General features: G+C 39.9%; 3 protein-coding genes across 7 annotated transcripts; 2 read left to right on the forward strand and 1 right to left on the reverse strand.

The window, feature by feature from the left end:
• The first annotated feature begins 1109 nt into the window (after positions 1-1109).
• LOC106650611 (branched-chain-amino-acid aminotransferase, cytosolic) lies at positions 1110-7500 on the forward strand. 2 transcript variants are annotated; one of them, XM_014368737.2, is made up of 7 exons: positions 1110-1646; positions 2585-2704; positions 2786-2995; positions 3432-3662; positions 5654-5963; positions 6053-6207; positions 6449-7500. In XM_014368737.2, the coding sequence occupies exons 1-7, from the start codon at positions 1626-1628 to the stop codon at positions 6635-6637; spliced, it is 1236 nt and encodes a 411-aa protein (XP_014224223.1). In that variant the 5' UTR covers positions 1110-1625; the 3' UTR covers positions 6638-7500. The 2 variants fall into 2 exon arrangements, with proteins under 2 accessions (XP_014224223.1, XP_014224222.1); XM_014368736.2 differs by lacking the exon at positions 1110-1646 and adding an exon at positions 1765-2508.
• A 418-nt stretch (positions 7501-7918) lies between these two features.
• On the forward strand, positions 7919-12040 carry LOC106650596 (dihydrolipoyllysine-residue acetyltransferase component of pyruvate dehydrogenase complex-like). Of its 2 annotated transcripts, XM_014368708.2 has the most exons (12): positions 7953-8197; positions 8579-8760; positions 8830-9011; positions 9081-9255; positions 9326-9528; positions 9609-9760; positions 9881-10212; positions 10296-10480; positions 10555-10655; positions 10731-10861; positions 10993-11107; positions 11256-12040. In XM_014368708.2, the coding sequence occupies exons 1-11, from the start codon at positions 8071-8073 to the stop codon at positions 11026-11028; spliced, it is 1806 nt and encodes a 601-aa protein (XP_014224194.1). In that variant the 5' UTR covers positions 7953-8070; the 3' UTR covers positions 11029-11107; positions 11256-12040. The 2 variants fall into 2 exon arrangements, with proteins under 2 accessions (XP_014224192.1, XP_014224194.1); XM_014368706.2 differs by lacking the exon at positions 10993-11107 and having other exon boundaries at positions 7919-8197; positions 10731-10927.
• On the reverse strand, positions 11966-16606 carry LOC106650597 (serine/threonine-protein kinase PAK 1). Of its 3 annotated transcripts, XM_014368710.2 has the most exons (3): positions 16170-16606; positions 15540-15846; positions 11966-15245 (listed from the first exon to the last, which is right to left on the reverse strand). In XM_014368710.2, the coding sequence occupies exon 3, from the start codon at positions 14517-14519 to the stop codon at positions 12957-12959; it is 1563 nt and encodes a 520-aa protein (XP_014224196.1). In that variant the 5' UTR covers positions 14520-15245; positions 15540-15846; positions 16170-16606; the 3' UTR covers positions 11966-12956. The 3 variants fall into 3 exon arrangements, with proteins under 3 accessions (XP_014224196.1, XP_014224197.1, XP_014224198.1); XM_014368711.2 differs by lacking the exon at positions 15540-15846; XM_014368712.2 differs by lacking the exons at positions 15540-15846; positions 16170-16606 and adding an exon at positions 15335-15513.
• Between the last annotated feature and the right edge of the window lie 310 nt (positions 16607-16916).

Consider the following 16916-nt stretch of genomic DNA (forward strand, 5'->3'; position numbering starts at 1 on the left):
ATTTATTGACACGAGAGACATTTCACCTGCGCTGATTAAAGCGGATACGTTCGATTAGTCGGCGGCGCATGGCAGCGATCAGCCGCTGACGCTCATCGAGCCGAGGAAGATTTTATGAATCGCTAATCGCGTCTCGACGCTCTTCCGAATTACCTCCGGGGCGCGAGTCAAATGGGCGACATTTTTCCTCATTAGCCGATTCAATTTTTTTTTTTTGGTTTCATTACCGCCACTGCTCACCGCTGATCGATCGACCGAACAACGATCATATGCTAATAATTCAATCGGTTGCTGCAGTTCGAAAAACAGCAACAGCGCGAAACAATCGTCGTCGCGTCGACGCGGATGATCATGCGAGCTTAATGCCAACCACGAGTGATGCAACTTGCGACACACGATCGACGCGTCTCGCGGATATACGTAAATATGTATAATCAAACGGTTTTTTTTTTTGTTAATATATTAACAGCGAACGGGTAATGATCGAAAGTATACGAAACGAGAATTAATGATTATCTCGGGCGCGCGCGCGCAAATAGCGCAACTCGCTGCGAGTAGCATCCGCCGCTCGCGCGCGATTCGTGAAATCATCGCTGCGATAATGCAAAGCAAAACACACGCGCATACGATCGCCGAATGTGTATAACGTACGTTGTATATTGTACATCGTTTACAGCTAAGGCGACGATCGAGCGTACTTTGCATTTTCTACAAAAATACGCGTATTATATACGGTTATCGTCATGTTGTATTTTTTTTCTCCTTCATTCGAACAAACACGTTGTATTAAGCATATACCCGCGTGTGTGCATGCGCGTCGAGAAAGTTACATCGGCGGCGGCGGCGGCTGTATATGCACACACGACAACTTGATGTGAGTGATAGTATACGAGTCTGTGTGAGAAAGAGAGAGAGAGACGATCGCATTATTATTCCGATGTAACATGCGGCGAGGCGCGCACGAGTAGTGGTAGTAGGGGATCGAAAGCTCGAGTTTTGCTCTTTTCCTCGTTAGCGCGATACCGAGGCGAGATTCTCCCTCTTTCTTCAGGGCCGCCCGATAAATAAAATATTAGCCGCCGCCGAGTCGCATCGCCGATTTAGTCGTCGTCAAGTAGCTGCTCAGATCAGTGACTGACGTGAATCGAACTACTTGCAATTTTTTACAGTCAGTTATACCCTGCAGCTGATTTTTACGAGACCCCTCGATACACAAAAAAGAGCGAGAGTTTTTGGTGCTGATTTTTATAGCGTTTACAGATCGCGAGCTGGCGCGCAGTGTCGAGTTCGCGAGTGCATCCGGGATTAGCGACTATCAATGATTTTACGGATTTTCCGCCTGTGATATACAACTTGCCAAATAATACCGATTTACGCGCGAGTATCGCGACGCTTCTTTTTCCCGTCTCGATCAAGGAGGATAAAGTGTGCCAATTAGTTATTGTTATTCGAGAAAATATTTAGTGCCGAATATAAGTTGAGAAAGGGAGCGCTTTCCTCGTCGAACGAGATTATGCGAATTGCGCTCGACAAAGTAATCATTGTTGCATCGTGACGATTATCAGCGATCACCATATCGATTGCAAGAAAGAAAACAAGTCGCAAGCCTAAGAGAAAGAAAAAAAATGGTTCAGCTCAGGCGCAAGGTAAATTTATGGAAAATTTAAAAAAAACATCGGCTTGCCGATTTCAAATGTCTAACCTTTTCGCGCGCAACAGCTGATCTTTCCTTCGATTTCATCCCTTCCCCTTCTCTATCTTCTTGTCTCGCGTGACTTCTGCACCTGCAGTTCAAGTCACGCACGTGTTTCGCACAAAAGTCTGCAACAAAGAGCATAACAATGTGAACTTTTTGCGCGAATAAACCGAGTCGCGTAATTCGTGACGTCGATATCAAACTCGTCTTTGAGAGAAATATTATCGCTCGCAGGCCGGTGTGTAAATTAATAAATACTTGGTCGTCTGCTAGAATATGTAGTAGCCCTCGCGAATTTTTAGCGACGCATGAATTTTCGACAGAACTTTCAAACTATTCGACGATCGTTTATGATACAGTTTTTCATCGAGGTTGCGTTATCGCGTTCGATTGAAATGGAATTTTCTAGCCCGTGGCGAAGCATCGCCGATTTGCGATTGTAATGAAGACAGGCCTGCATAAATCAAATGCGCGCGAGAAGGTCATTGAATGCAGCAAAAAAGAAAGAGAAAGATATTTAGACCAAGTTTATAGTTTGTACAACTTTTTCCATTTATCGACAAAAGATGTGCCATTGTTGTTTTTGTCTAAAATGAAATAATGCAAATTCAAACTAAAAATCTGCCTTTGAAGACTGCTTATGTAATATAAAATCAAATATTTGAGAAAGTATTGAGTTGTTTACCGGTGCTCAGAATATTTCCATTTTGAAGTTTGTTTAAAAGTTCACTTAACTATTCAATATATGATATCGCTATCAAATTTAAGCAAACTTTATTTTTTAAAATATGTTGCTATTCAGAGAAAGAAAGGTGGGACAATTGTAAACAAAGTATATTTTTAATCAATTACAAGTAAAGTTTACTCACTGTTTTGTTTTATTTACAGATATTATCTTTAAGTAGCTTATTAAATCAATTGCAGCCAAATGTGAGATGGAATTCTTCACTAGGCTCCAATTTAAAATACAAAGACAAAGAAGCTGTACAGCCAGATAGATCATTCAAAGTAAGATAAACTAATGCATAATATTATGAAAACATACTTTTTTGAGTTTCTTAATTAGATGATTGATAAACCTTGTTTCAGTATGCTGATCTGTCAGTGCGATTGGCTGCTCCACATCAATTACAAGCCAAACCAAATGTCAGTGATTTGGCATTTGGCAAATATTTCACTGATCACATGTTAAAAATATTCTACTATGAATCTCTTGGGGGTTGGCAAGCACCAGAAATCACACCATTTGAAAATTTGGTGCTACACCCTGCAGCCAAAGTTCTGCATTACGCTGTAGAGGTTTGTAAAATTGTTCATTTTTCATAGATGACAAAAACAATTTCATTCATTCATTATTTAGTCTATCGCAAGCACAAAGATTAGACATAAAAAATATGGAAATATGTAATCGAGGGTTTACTTGCAGTAGCATGAAAAATTCGTAATCTCCAACGTAAAAATCTCAAAAGCAAAGAATCGGTTTTCAGATAAAACGTAAAGAAAAGCACGATTAAAATTTCATCACGCGGCTGATGTAAAATTCGCTGTTGCTTGTTCAGATGGCTTTTATCAAAACTGATTTTAGAAAAAATCGTGAAAATAACTTTCACGCGATTAACGCGACGACGAGTAATCTATTGCAAAAGCAGCATCCACAAGTGCACTCTGGCGTGCTGCATTTTTTCGCGACGACGATGGACGTTTTTTGTAAAATTGTGCTCTCTACTGGTTGCAGTTGTTCGAGGGCATGAAAGCTTACCGAGGAATCGACGGGAAAATTCGCATTTTCAGACCGGACATGAATATGGAGCGCATGAACGCGTCAGCGGTGAGGTCGGGCCTACCGCAGTTCAACGGTATCGAGCTGATAAGATGCATGAACAGGCTCATCAGTATTGATCAGGAATGGGTGCCGCACTCGGAGGCGTCGAGCCTCTACATAAGACCGACTCTCATCGGTATCGACGTAAGTATTACGCGCATTCTGTGCACATTATCATTTTTCGAGCGAGCAAAAGAGGCAAAAAAGGTAAAAAAAAAAGAAAATCCGTCTCAAAACATGAAAAGGAGAGTCTTGTAATCAGCTTGTAATTTCACAATAAGCATGCAAGCAATAGCTCGCGCGCGAACGCCAGCCAGCGGCTGTGCTTATACGCGTGCGTGTGTATGTACAGTATGCTAAAACGCCGATAATTTGTGCAGAATTTGTGGCGTGATGTACGATGTCGCACGCGTTTATTATATTATACACACCAACACGCGTACGAACACACGCGAAGCGGCTCTCGTGCGCACATAGCCGCACTATCTTGCTGCAACTCGCCAATATTATCTTTCGGGCAAATTTCGCCTGTCAACTTTTTTACGAATCGCTACCGCCGTTGTCGTATCGGGGGCCTCGCCATCTCGTACATATCAATGTTGTCGGAAAATCCGGCATCCGATTTTCGCGCATACTTTTCTCAATTGTCTTGTACCAATAAAGTGCATGATCGCGCGATTGGAAGATATTGTTTATATTGTTCGCGCGCCGCTCGCGTATATTATCGCACTCTTGTGACAACGATGACAATTTATCGCCAAGTGCAGTAACAACAATAATTATTATATGTGTGTGTATGTGTGTGTGTGTTTGTTGCATGCGTACGCGCAAGAGATCTTGTTCTCACCCCCGATTGTGGAAACTTCGCGAATAGCGAATAAGCTATATTACACGCGAAGATTTTTGTTCCAAATATTCCAATCGCTCTACGGCTGTGAGACAGCTAAAGAGCTCTCCGATAACGATTTATACATGTTTATACAAAAGCGCGATTCTCATAATTTTACTATACCGATACGAGCTGCGAGACTCTCCTCTCGACCGCTCCTTTTCTTCTACGTATATCTTCATCTCCTCTTCCTCTCCTTTTTCTCACTTTGGCTCGGGTAGCGCAACTTTGAGGCTTTGTCTTGGCGCACGAATTTTCAATCAGTCGGATAAAAACGTGTTTTTTGTCGGACCTATACGAGAAAAGTTCATCGATGCACATTACATATCGTCGCCCCAGCGCAGGAAGGTATCTATTTCCAAACTGCAGCAAGAAGGATACTTACTCGCGCGCAGAGGCAAAAAGGTATCTAACTCGAGCGCAGCGGCAAAAAGGTATCTAATTCGAGCGAGAAGCAAAAAAGTAGCTTATTCAAACGAAGTGGCAAGAAAGTTTTGACGCGCCGAATTTAGGTTGGCAACGGAGCCGTAAATGATAAAATTTTGTTTCAACATTCAACATTCAACGTTTAATTCAAAGCTATATGTAAAGCCGATAACTTCTACTCCTCTCAGAACATAGAAAGTTCTCCATAAGAGGCATATTGAGTCGAAATCGCGGCGAGATTGATTTGTTTGCTCGCATTTCACATAGATGAAACTCATTACACTAGCTCAAATGTTTTTCCTCTTTTTTGCTCTAATACAAAACAAAATTTTATCATTTACGGCTCCGTTGCCAACCTAAATTCAGCGCGTCAAAACTTTCTTGCCACTTCGTTTGAATAAGCTACTTTTTTGCTTCTTGCTCGAATTAGATACCTTTTTGCCGCTGCGCTCGAGTTAGATACCTTTTTGCCTCTGCGCGCGAGTAAGTATCCTTCTTGCTACAGCTTGGAAATAGATACCTTCCTGCGCTGGGGCGACGATATATACATCATGTATAGAGAGATACATAAGCCGGCGAGATAAATTCAATAAATACTTGCACAAATATAGCTTTGTTTGCCTCACGCGTTCGATGCTCGGGCAAAATGAGTTCAGCAACACGCTATATTCAGAGAGAGAGAGAAGAAGACAAGCGATCGATCAAAATAACGTGATAGAGCTCGCGCACTGTAATCACTCGTGAAATATGTGTGTTGACATGTGCCTGTGCCTTGTATATCGATCATTATTGCATACGTCAAAATTTACATTGCCCACAGCCAACCCTGGGAGTGGCGGCCTCGGACTCGGCGATGCTCTACGTCATCCTCAGTCCGGTCGGCTCGTACTTCAAGAGCCACGAGGCGGCCCGCGGCGTCTCGCTGCTCGCCGATCCGCGCTACACTCGAGCCTGGCCGGGCGGCTGCGGCGATCGCAAGATGGGCAGCAATTACGCGCCGACGATCCACGTGCAGAAGGAGGCGACCGAGCGCGGCCTCCAGCAGGTGCTCTGGCTCTACGGCGAGGACCATCAGATCACCGAGGCCGGCACCATGAACGTCTTCGTCTACTTCGTCAACGACGACGGAGGTGCGTGTCGCTACAGCTATATATGCAATCTCTTTCTATTCATTTTGACCTCGAATAATGATTTAATCGAAAACTGTTGACGAGTGCAGAAAAGGAACTGGTGACGCCGCCGCTCGATGGACTGATCCTGCCCGGCATCACGCGCAACTCCATACTGTCGTTGTCGCGCGACTGGAATCAGTTCAAAGTCTCCGAGAGAAGAATCACCATGACGGAAGTTTGCCGATTGCTGTCGGAAAATAGGGTAAGCTGCTCGAAGCTCGATCGAGAGCAATCGATTGTGCACGATAATCATGTTATTATGGGGGCTGTTATTGCAGTCTGACGTAAGCGCGCCTCGCTTATTCTTGCGTCCTTGAATCGCGCTAATACGAGCACTATATTGCGCGCGATAACATTTTGCCCTTAATCAATTTATAAACGAGTAACAACGAGATAAACCAGAGACAGGCGCTAAATTTTTCTCTCACGGACGTGTGTTGCAGCTGTTGGAGTTTTTTGGCGCTGGAACTGCTTGCATAGTGAGTCCCGTCTCGTTCATTCAGTACATGGACCAGGAGCTGTACATACCGACCCTGGACCACGCCGAGCCCATTCACAGGACGTTCTTCCAACGCTTGACCGAGATCCAGTACGGCTACGTCGATCATCCGTGGGCGATGCCCATCGAATAAGTACAAATTACCAACGACGCGATCTTTCCTCGCGCGTACTGCCGATTTTTTCTTCTCTCTCTCTCTCTCTCTATCCTCTATATGTCTCTTTTTTGATTGCGAAACCCAAATTTGTCAGACAAAATGCACCAATTTGGCGATTTTTCGATCGACTTCATACGACAATTTTAATGAAATTATAGCCGTTACTGCTTGTGCAATGTATATGTGTAGGAGATATTACCAAATGTAGATTTATAATTGTGTTGAATATAGATAAGTCATTATAATTGCGTTCATTCGATTTTTTTATTCACGAGTGTACATAATCATTTTCAAATTCAAAAGCTGCGCGAAGATAAGCAAATTAATTTTATAAATATAAATGTTATGTTTTCTATGCTTCTCAACAAGAAAAAGCGTACAATAATACGACTATATAGTATTTAAGATAAACTTATAACTACGGTTCATATAAAGCAATGAACAATTGCTGAGGCAATGTTCGACTATTTTCTGTGATTACCGATCCAATCTTATAATATGTTTGCGTTAGAATTTTTTAATCCCTAAACGATAATGTTATTTTTCGAGAGATAAAGATTTTTAAAACCCCCTAGTATTTAAGAGTTAAAGATGTTCATAAATATACGTGTACGATATTTTTTCGGGGATAAGTGCATTTTTCGTGCGCGCTTGTGCAAATGAGCTTAAAATGACGTATCACGAATGCATACACGCATCGCATAGATGCATCGGAACGACGTATTGTTACTAGTTGTTTTTAGAAATGGAATAATATTGTACACTTTTTTTTTTAAAGAAAAAACTCAAAACTTTGTTATTACTGTTTATTGAAGTTTTTGAAAATATTATGTAGTTGTGGAAAGAAACATAATACATTATTTCCTAAAAATAAATTGTTATATTTTATACTAAATATATGTTTTTTCATTCAATCCTGACACATGATCATTATTATTTATTTATTCAAATATCGTAACAATAAATACTGATTTCAAATTGACCGGTGCCTCTCCACTGCCGTAAATCGTAAAATTTTGGTAGGTGAAAGTTTTCTTACAGTGCCACGCAATCTTCAAAACTTTCTAAGATCGCGGAATAATCAAGAAGATTTGAATCTTCAGTTTTGAACAATATTACACACCGTAAAATTGTAAAAATTGGTAAATTATCGTCAAAATCGAGTGTATTTTATACACGGTCTATACGTATACAACACGAGAAAAAAAAGTAAATGTCATAAAAATTAACTCCACGTTTCAGAAAAAAAAAGTTTCTGCTACGTTTGCATGTGTTATCTGGCAGCTGTATAGGCGCGTGTCGACTGCTCCGATTCTAGCGTGTTCAACTGACTTGTTCTGCTGCGCTCACGCCACACGACGACGTTACAATCGCGCAAAAGTCAGTGTACGCTCTGTGGTGGTGTAAAAATGGCGAACATGATGAGGTGCAGCCTCAGAATCCTGTTGAGGAAACAGGCCCAGCCTCTGGGATATCGAGTCAGGCTGACGGAGCTTTATCAACGAACATGCTTTCACACCAGCTGTCTGCTCGACGGTATGACATCGAATTTCCTTCGTTACGCTTTAGCGGGGCCCGTTTTACGCGCTCGTGTGAGGTTAGCTTTATCGCGCGCTCGTCACATATACATTAAACATTTGCCCTTGGCGAATTGACTTTTCGACTTGTGCTTTGCAACTGTCATGAATGAAAAGCTCGATGCGATTTTACGATATTCGCTTATCGATGCTTATTGATGATTGTCATCGTGTTTACGGTTCAATTTGTTGTGTTTGTTATGCAACAAATGTACACACAGACTATGTATCTGTCAAAAATATCAATACTGGCACCCAATATTGCAAATCTAGAAATACATTTTTGTTATTTTTGGAATAATCCAATTCTTTTATTAATGTCAGCATTAATGTATTTTAGTGGCAGGAAAAGAGTTAAATATGCCTGCTCTTTCCCCTACCATGGAAAATGGTACTATAGTAAAGTGGCTAAAAAAGGAAGGTGATTCCATCAGTGCAGGAGATGTAATTGCTGATATACAAACAGATAAGGCTGTGATGTCCTTAGAAGTTGACGACGATGCTGTTCTTGCAAAAATTTTAGTAAGATACTTATGATGATATTTGATGAGAAACTAAGAAGTTTATTACAATTTAAAATATATATTACAGGCCAAAGAGGGAACTGTTGCAAAAGTTGGTGATCTCATAGCTCTTACAGTTGAACAGGGTGAAGATTGGAAGTCTGTCGAGAGTCCTGCCGGAGCTGGAGCATCGTCAGCTGGTGCTTCAACACCTGCACCTTCAAGTTCTGCACCTTCAAGTGCTCCAAATGCAGAGCCTCCAGCTGGACAGTATGTGTTTTATTAACATAAATGTATATTACTTAATTCAACTTACTTATTTTTGATGATCCATTTTAGAACAAACGTTAAAATGCCTTCATTATCTCCAACAATGTCTTCTGGTACTATTGTTAAATGGTTGAAAAAAGAAGGTGATAACATTGAACCAGGTGATGCTGTGGCAGAAATTCAAACAGATAAAGCTGTTGTAACTTTTGAAATTGATGAAGAAGTTAAACTAGCTAAAATTCTGGTAAATATGGTCTTTTTGAACTATCTTAATTATTATAAAGGGGATTTATAGATGAGAAATAATTTTATAGGCACCTGAAGGAGCGGAAGCTGAAGTGGGTGATCTCATTGCAATTGTTACTGAGAGAGATTTTGATTTATCCAGTTTAGTAGTTCCAACAAATCTAAAAGGTGGAGATTCTAGTGCATCTGCTTCTGCACCAACTCCAGCTGCAACATCAGCTCCGTCTTCAACAGCATCAAGAGCTGTTGATCAAACACCACCAAGTGGACAGTGAGTTATTATTTATAAATTTCATTATTTACATTTGCCAAATAGTAAAAGATTTACTATGATTTTTCCAAAAATTTTAGAGTATATGGTTTAGCAGTGAAAAGGTTGCTGGAGGAGTATGGTCTCAGTTCTGGATCTGTTAAAGGTAGTGGGCGACCAAATCGATTGCTCAAGGAAGATGTTTTGGCACACATCGCGTCAAACAATCTTCAAAAAGTTCCTCCTAAAACTGGTATAATTTTTTGTTTATATTTTTTTCTTTTCATTTATGAAAGCTTTGTATTTAATAGGCTGGCTAGAAGCTTCAATTTTAAGAAGATTTTCGTATTCTACGATTAACTATTTTCCACAGTATCTTCACCAACGGGAGGTGTATCGCAATCAGCGGCACCATCCGGACCTGCATCGAAGTCATCGGCAACGTGGTCGGGTGGTCCATCGACCTTCGTCGACGGTCCGGTATCCAACATTCGTGCCGTAATCGCTAAACGACTTGGAGAATCCAAGAGTCAAATTCCTCACTCGTACGCGAGCATCGAAATCAACATCGATAAACTCAACGAACTCCGATCTAAATTGCGAACGGAGGACATCAAAGTATCGGTGAACGACTTCATCACCAAAGCAGTGGCACATGCGCTTCTAGAGTGTCCCGAAGTTAATTCATTGTACCAAAATGGAAAGGTAAAAATCAAAGCCACAGTAATATATATCACTTGAAAAGTAAAATACATCGTGGAGTAATATTTTCTTTTTATTTTATTTAGCTTGTACCCCAAAACAAAGTTGACATATCGATAGCAGTATCGACGCCAACTGGCCTCATCACACCAATCGTGTTCAATGCCGCATCCAAAGGTTTGTCCGATATCGCAAACGATATCAGAACGTTGGCCGGCAAAGCAAGAGATGGAAAACTTCAACCACAAGAGTTCCAAGGAGGAACCTTCACGTAATATCATTACGATCGATCAATAATTTTTTTAGTATCTGAATAGTATTGAAATTTCACTTTTGTGCTTTTAGGATATCAAATCTTGGTATGTTCGGTATCAAAGATTTTAGTGCCATAATCAATCCCCCTCAAATCGGCATCCTTGCCGTAGGAACGGGCCGCGAAGTTCTCGGTATGTGGTTTGCTCGTATCTCTTATATATATAAAAGCTAAGAATATCTCGACTCATCGAATTAATTTTCTGCAGATTCGTCGCTGCAAACGAAAACGATGATGACCGTGACGCTGTCCTACGACAGACGAGCGATAGACGACGATCAAGCCGCTGACTTCCTCGCCGTGCTGCAAGCCATGCTGCAGGATCCATCCTTTTTAGCTGTAGGTAGAGCCCACTCGCTCAGAGCTCGACACGAGTGAGAGAGACGAGTCCGGCGTTAAAAATTGGTGAGATTGTTAAATGAGTTTGGAATTTGACTAATTTTTTTGCCCTTGTTTGGTGTGATTTTTAGCACGGGAAAAAGCGATATAGGCGCATGCTATACTAAATCTTTAGCGTGGCTCCTTCGACACGGCATGAATTTTTTTCATGTTAATAATGTTTTGCCCAAACAAAAGAAAAAACAGGTGATTGAACTCCCATTTATGTTTTAATATTCCTTCTACTAAATTATTCCGTGACTAATTAATTCGGCACTTTATTGCACATTCAATTTTACGACTTCGCTAAATGGACGCATGACTCACTTTGTAACTTCTCGATTTTTCATTTCAGGTATTGACAGAAAAAAATCACGACTGCCTCGCAATCGAATCACTGTACAAATAACCCTAACAGAAAAGCTTGTATAGATATGCACATGATGGTCGAAGCTCTGCATTGTGAATTTGGAGCTTGTGTTACCGTACCTACTCTTAGCAAATATGTTATCTAGTTTATCTAATGTCAATTTCATCGTGTGTCCGATTCAATGAGTTGATCTCTCTTTTCACCTCAGCGCTCGTCAGAATTTTCACGCTAGTTTAATCATCAAAATATCAGTTCAAGAAAAGAAATCGAGTTCGACTTGCATTGATCGGTACAGGGTTTTTATTGGCGTTGCTGCAAGAACTAAAAGTTGTATATTAAATGCGACTGCTTTTTTACGAACACGCGAATGTCATTTCAACTGATTAATGGAAAAAAACAAACGTCAATGTGAAACGACTTTGGTATTGTTATTTTATCTTTGATTCATGCGTAAAAAATAATTCAAATTTATTTTTGAACTAATTATCACAACCTGATTGATCTTATTAGTTGCAATTTTTTAAGTTACCGTTCACTTTAACAATAAAGAGACGATCGTGTTAGTCTGTGATTTGTTAACAGTGAAATTATATGAAATTGTTAGTTTAATCAAATATATAATTAGATTGATTATATACATACATTTATTTATGTGAATGATGCAAATAGGAGAGGACAATGTGAAATAACTGTGGTTTAAAATTTTCAGCTCTTGTATTGTTGAGAATATGTCCAGTGTGTAAATAATAAATTTATCCTTCACAGTTACACATGATGGTGTTTTTATTTGTGTATCAATTTAAAAAAATTCACGGAACCATACTTTTTTAAGTTTATTTATTAATAAAATTACACTAAATACACTTTACATACATTATACTATTCACTTTATAGTATTATTATGGTATGAATATCATAGAGCAATCAAGTGCTCCTTCAGGCACATATACATTTTGCATTTGACAGAACATCTTTAGACAATTTTCCTTGGTTTCTTTGTTACTTTTTTTGGATGAAATCGTGCAAAGTTTTTTTTTTATTAAAAAGGTATAAAAGTCGACGAGTCCAACGCTTAGTATACATACGTCATAGTAATACTTGTAGTAGTAATACATTTTAAATATTTACGAATCTCAAGAATGGAAAAATACATTACTTTATTTGATTAATACACGATTGAGCTTAAATTTTTGTAAAACGTATATTTACAATTTACATTTTTTATTGGACAGGTGATAAAAGTTCCCAAAAATAAGTACAGTTTATAGATTTTCGTAGAAAAATTACAAAATATTGCTTTTTAAATGCTTCATCTTGTAAATTACTATTGTCGACGTAAATTGCACAATTTTCAGACTATTATTGGAATGTTTTCACATTAGAAGTTCTTATAGAATATTTTGTTAAAATGTTTGTCAAAAGTATTAAGTTTATCAAAAGATTAAAAATTATTACAAGCAGCTAATAATAGTATAACATGTATTTTACATTCTCGCACAAGCTTTAAAAATCATATGTACAATTGATAAAAAAATCACGTTAGCTTCATTGAATACATTTTGGATTAAGATTCTTAATCTATACAATGCAATGCAATCCTTTGGAAATGAGCAAATAAAATCAACAGGCTGAATAACATATCTGATAATTTTTTAAATCATCTTATAATTGGAATTTTATGAATTCCTAATGATTCGAAAAGTTCTTATGTAAGATTTTCTGTGCAGCACGAATCAAAGGACATAAAGTAGATAGATCGGCACAGTTGTCAAGAAAATTGTGAGCTAAAAGTTCATTAGCGGAAGCCCTATCATCAACTTCAACAGCTAAGCATCTTTCCAAAAAATTTTGAAATTTGGGACTCAATGTTTCCCAACTTGGTACACTAGGTTTACCTATAGCTGCTATTAGATATAAAGCTCTGAGAGGAGTTTCCTTCATATATGGTGGTTCTCCTTCAATCATTTCAATCGCCATAATTCCTAGTGACCAAATGTCAACTTTTTTACCATACTGCTTTCTTGTAACAACTTCTGGAGCCATCCAATATGGTGTTCCTACCATTGTGTGTCTCTTTTCATCACCTACAATATTTGCACAAAAACCAAAGTCTGTGATTTTTACAGATCCATCCATACCAAGAAGAACATTATCTGATTTAATATCTCTGTGAATAATTCCCTTGGAGTGCAAGAAACTCACACCTTTGAGCACTTCACAACACACAGCAGCTATTTGTGCTTCTTTCATTACAGTTTCTGTTACAACGTCTGTTAATGGACCCCCATCTAAAAGCTCCATTACTACCCATAAATGATCGTTGACTAGATAAGAATTCAAGAAGTTCACTAAGTTTGGGTGTTGGAATTTTTTCAAAACTTTGATTTCTGTCAGCATAAGCTCTTTTTTGAGCTGTTTGGTCAAATCAATATCCTTAATGGCTACTCTTTGTTGATTAGTTAAATCAGTAGCAATAAAGACTGTACCAGAACAGCCTGCACCAACTTCTTTACTCTTGTCAAATCTTGACTGAGGATCATCTTTATCACAAATTTTTCTTAGTTCTGCATAAACTTCTGCATCGCTCATAGAGTCATCAGCAGAGTTTCGTTTTCTTCGTAAAATTGGACTTTCCTCTTTTGGTTCAGCTTTAGTTTCAACAGGTTTATTGCCATTTCTATCTTCTGGTAATAAATCGTAGTCATCTACCTGACAATTGTTGAGATCTTCAAGAATTTCTGTAAATGTTTTTTCCTTACGTTCAATATATTTTCTAGGTGCTGGTTTGGGTGCTTTTTTCCACTTTGGAGGTAATTCTGGTGGTACTTTACGAACTTGACTATCTGTAGAACTGGCAGACGTAGATCCATCAGAATCCCTTTCTTTATTGAATTTTTTTGCTAATATTTTATCTATTTCTAACGACTCTTCTTCAATGATATCTGCAGTAAGGAATGGCTTGAAAATTTCCTCTTGAGGTGTTGGTTTCTTCTTTATGGAGTAATTATAGAATTTAATGGCTTGAAGTGCAGCATCTGGATGTTCATTTTGCTCCGACTTGCTAATTTGGGTATTAAGCAGTCGTATCCAAGAATCGGGTAAGCCTTCCAACTGTCCGGTCTTTTCATTTTTACTCACATGGAATTTGTGTGAGACATTAGTTGGCAGGCCAATTTCGCCGACCGTGTCTACCGATTGTTGGCTGTGATGTTTTTTCTTGGAGAAAAATTTGACGAGATTCAAACTCATATTGTTAGAAGTGATAAAGCACGAATTGTTCGATAAAAAAATATAGATTCAATTATCTCTCCTTAATGAGCCGTTGATATAATTCACTCGGTGGCTTAGAACGAAAGAATAAAAGAAAAAAAGATCGATAATGAGTGATTAAGCATCGAAATCTTTTAAAAATCGTGTACAGTGGATTAACGATGAGCACGCACACACACGTCACACGCACATTACAGGCACTTAAACTCAGCGAAGTGAAGATTCTCTCGGTGGTCGGTAATTATTGCACGACGACGACGACAGACTACGATAACACGCATATATACACAAACGATAGGACGGATATTTTTCTTCTATTTGGAGCGAGGTGTTTTGAAGCAACAATGACAGCGACTGCACAAACGTAATTTCAGCAGCGGCGATGCCATCACGCCCATGTCCTTCTATCTCGTTATTACAAGTAGTATGCAATTACGCGTATATGTGCATATGTCCGCGTCTCTCTATCTATCCGTCTTGCTCTTGACCAAGCGACGATATACTCTTGAAAGATGACGGCGACGACGCTTTCCTCCTCGCTGGTAATATCAACTTTGTAAGCGTAGCAGCACCTCGCTGTACGGAATATTATCACTCGGCTCTCGCGTGTGCGTTATTGCTCTCGGCGAATCGCGCACAAGCTGTGTTCTTCTCTCTCTCTCTCTCTCTCTCTCTCTTCGTCCAAGCGTGTGTGCGCCTATAGCTCTGCAACAACATAAGAGCGAGAGAAAAGATGAGTTTTAACGTACATATACGAGTTAAAAGAATTTGTATTAATCACATTAGATTCGCACCTATACAGCCGCACACGTATGCATGTACACAAAGTGTCATATGCGATACATACGTGCACCTCGTAAACGCATTGTGTCGATAGGTATATGTATACAGGTATATATCGAGTGGAATGTCAATGCCTGTTTTTCTCGCGATATTGCGTTGGCTCAGCTCGAGAGCCGTTGTTTAGATCGATCGTATAATTTTTCGTAAATAACTCACCGCACCAGTGCAAAGTTAACATTGTTGGACGCCGAGGGCGAGGATTAGTGGCTAATTCGATACGAATGCAGTATAAGGTTATGCAGACTCCGAAGTTGACGACGACTACGGTGGGTGTCGAGGGAGAGCGAAGATGTGTGAAACGCACAACACATCTAATATCAAGCGGAAAGCGAAGAGAAAGAGAAAGGAGAGTTCAAAGTGGCAGCAGGCAGCAGGCAGCAGCAGTAGCAGTAGGAGCAGTAGCAGCACTAGCTAGCAGTAGCGAGCTGCGGCCAATGTGTCGATGCGACTTTATACGGAGTCTCTGTTGGTATAATACATGATACGAGTTAATGTAAGCGTTTTTCTACACTCGAGTACGTAATTGCGTGTGTAATGTAAGTGTGTATGTACGGTCTTGCACGCATGTAGTGGATGAATATATAAAGCCACTGATCGTGTCAGCTTTGGAGTGGAGAAGGAGCCAAGAGAGCAGAGAAAGAGAGAAAGAAAGAAAGAAATAAAGAAAGAACGTACGCGTTCAGAGCAGCACAAATAAGGTCGACGAGTGACTTATTATCAGCAGTCGCGAGCACAATGATATTGAAAAATTTTATATTATTTATATGTATCGCAGTCAGTCATTACCTTGTACAATTGCTCGATATCGTGACGAAGACTGCTGCATGAATCGACGAGCTCTGCGCGAGAGCGGCGATCTCACTAGCGGCCGAATGAGCTCTCGGATCCCTCGCGATCAATGCACCATGAGTATCAGAAAGCGGTAGCACCGGACTTCAGTGATAAGCCTGATATTATGCGACATATATGGTATATCGCAGCACCGTTCGGAATACGCTCGACGCGAAAAGACGAGTCATGTATAAATTAATATACTTTTGAAGAAGAGAAGAAAAAAAACGTTTTATTTTATTTTTAAGTGTAAAGTATGTATTTTGGTGATAGCTGCACGACGAGCTCTCACGCGCGGCTAGTACAGCATATGTATAATGGTATATATATCGAGAGAAGAGCGTTGATAATGTAGTGTGGTGACCTCCCACACCGATGAATCGGCGGCTGGCCGCTCTGCGAGTGCGGCGACGAATATGTGACGACGACTCGAGCTCGACTCGCGTCGTCCGCGCGATGTTGTAAGAAGAGAAAATGCTCGTGCGCTTGTTTATTTGTACAGGACAGACAGCTGCTCTCAGACAGGAGGGGGACGACGATGACTAGTACGACATTCGATACATATATCAAGAAGGCATTTCATTGCATGTGTGAGCTCACGGGCCATATGCACAGTGCGACGAGCACACGAAGCGAGCCCAGGCGCGCCGCGCGTAATTTTCAAATTCCAAGCCAAATTATAACAGGAGCTCGTCCGAAAAT

The sequence above is a fragment of the Trichogramma pretiosum genome, unplaced genomic scaffold (genome assembly GCF_000599845.2).
Source record: "Trichogramma pretiosum strain Unisexual culture from Peru unplaced genomic scaffold, Tpre_2.0 scaffold3, whole genome shotgun sequence".
Taxonomy (NCBI): domain Eukaryota; kingdom Metazoa; phylum Arthropoda; class Insecta; order Hymenoptera; family Trichogrammatidae; genus Trichogramma; species Trichogramma pretiosum.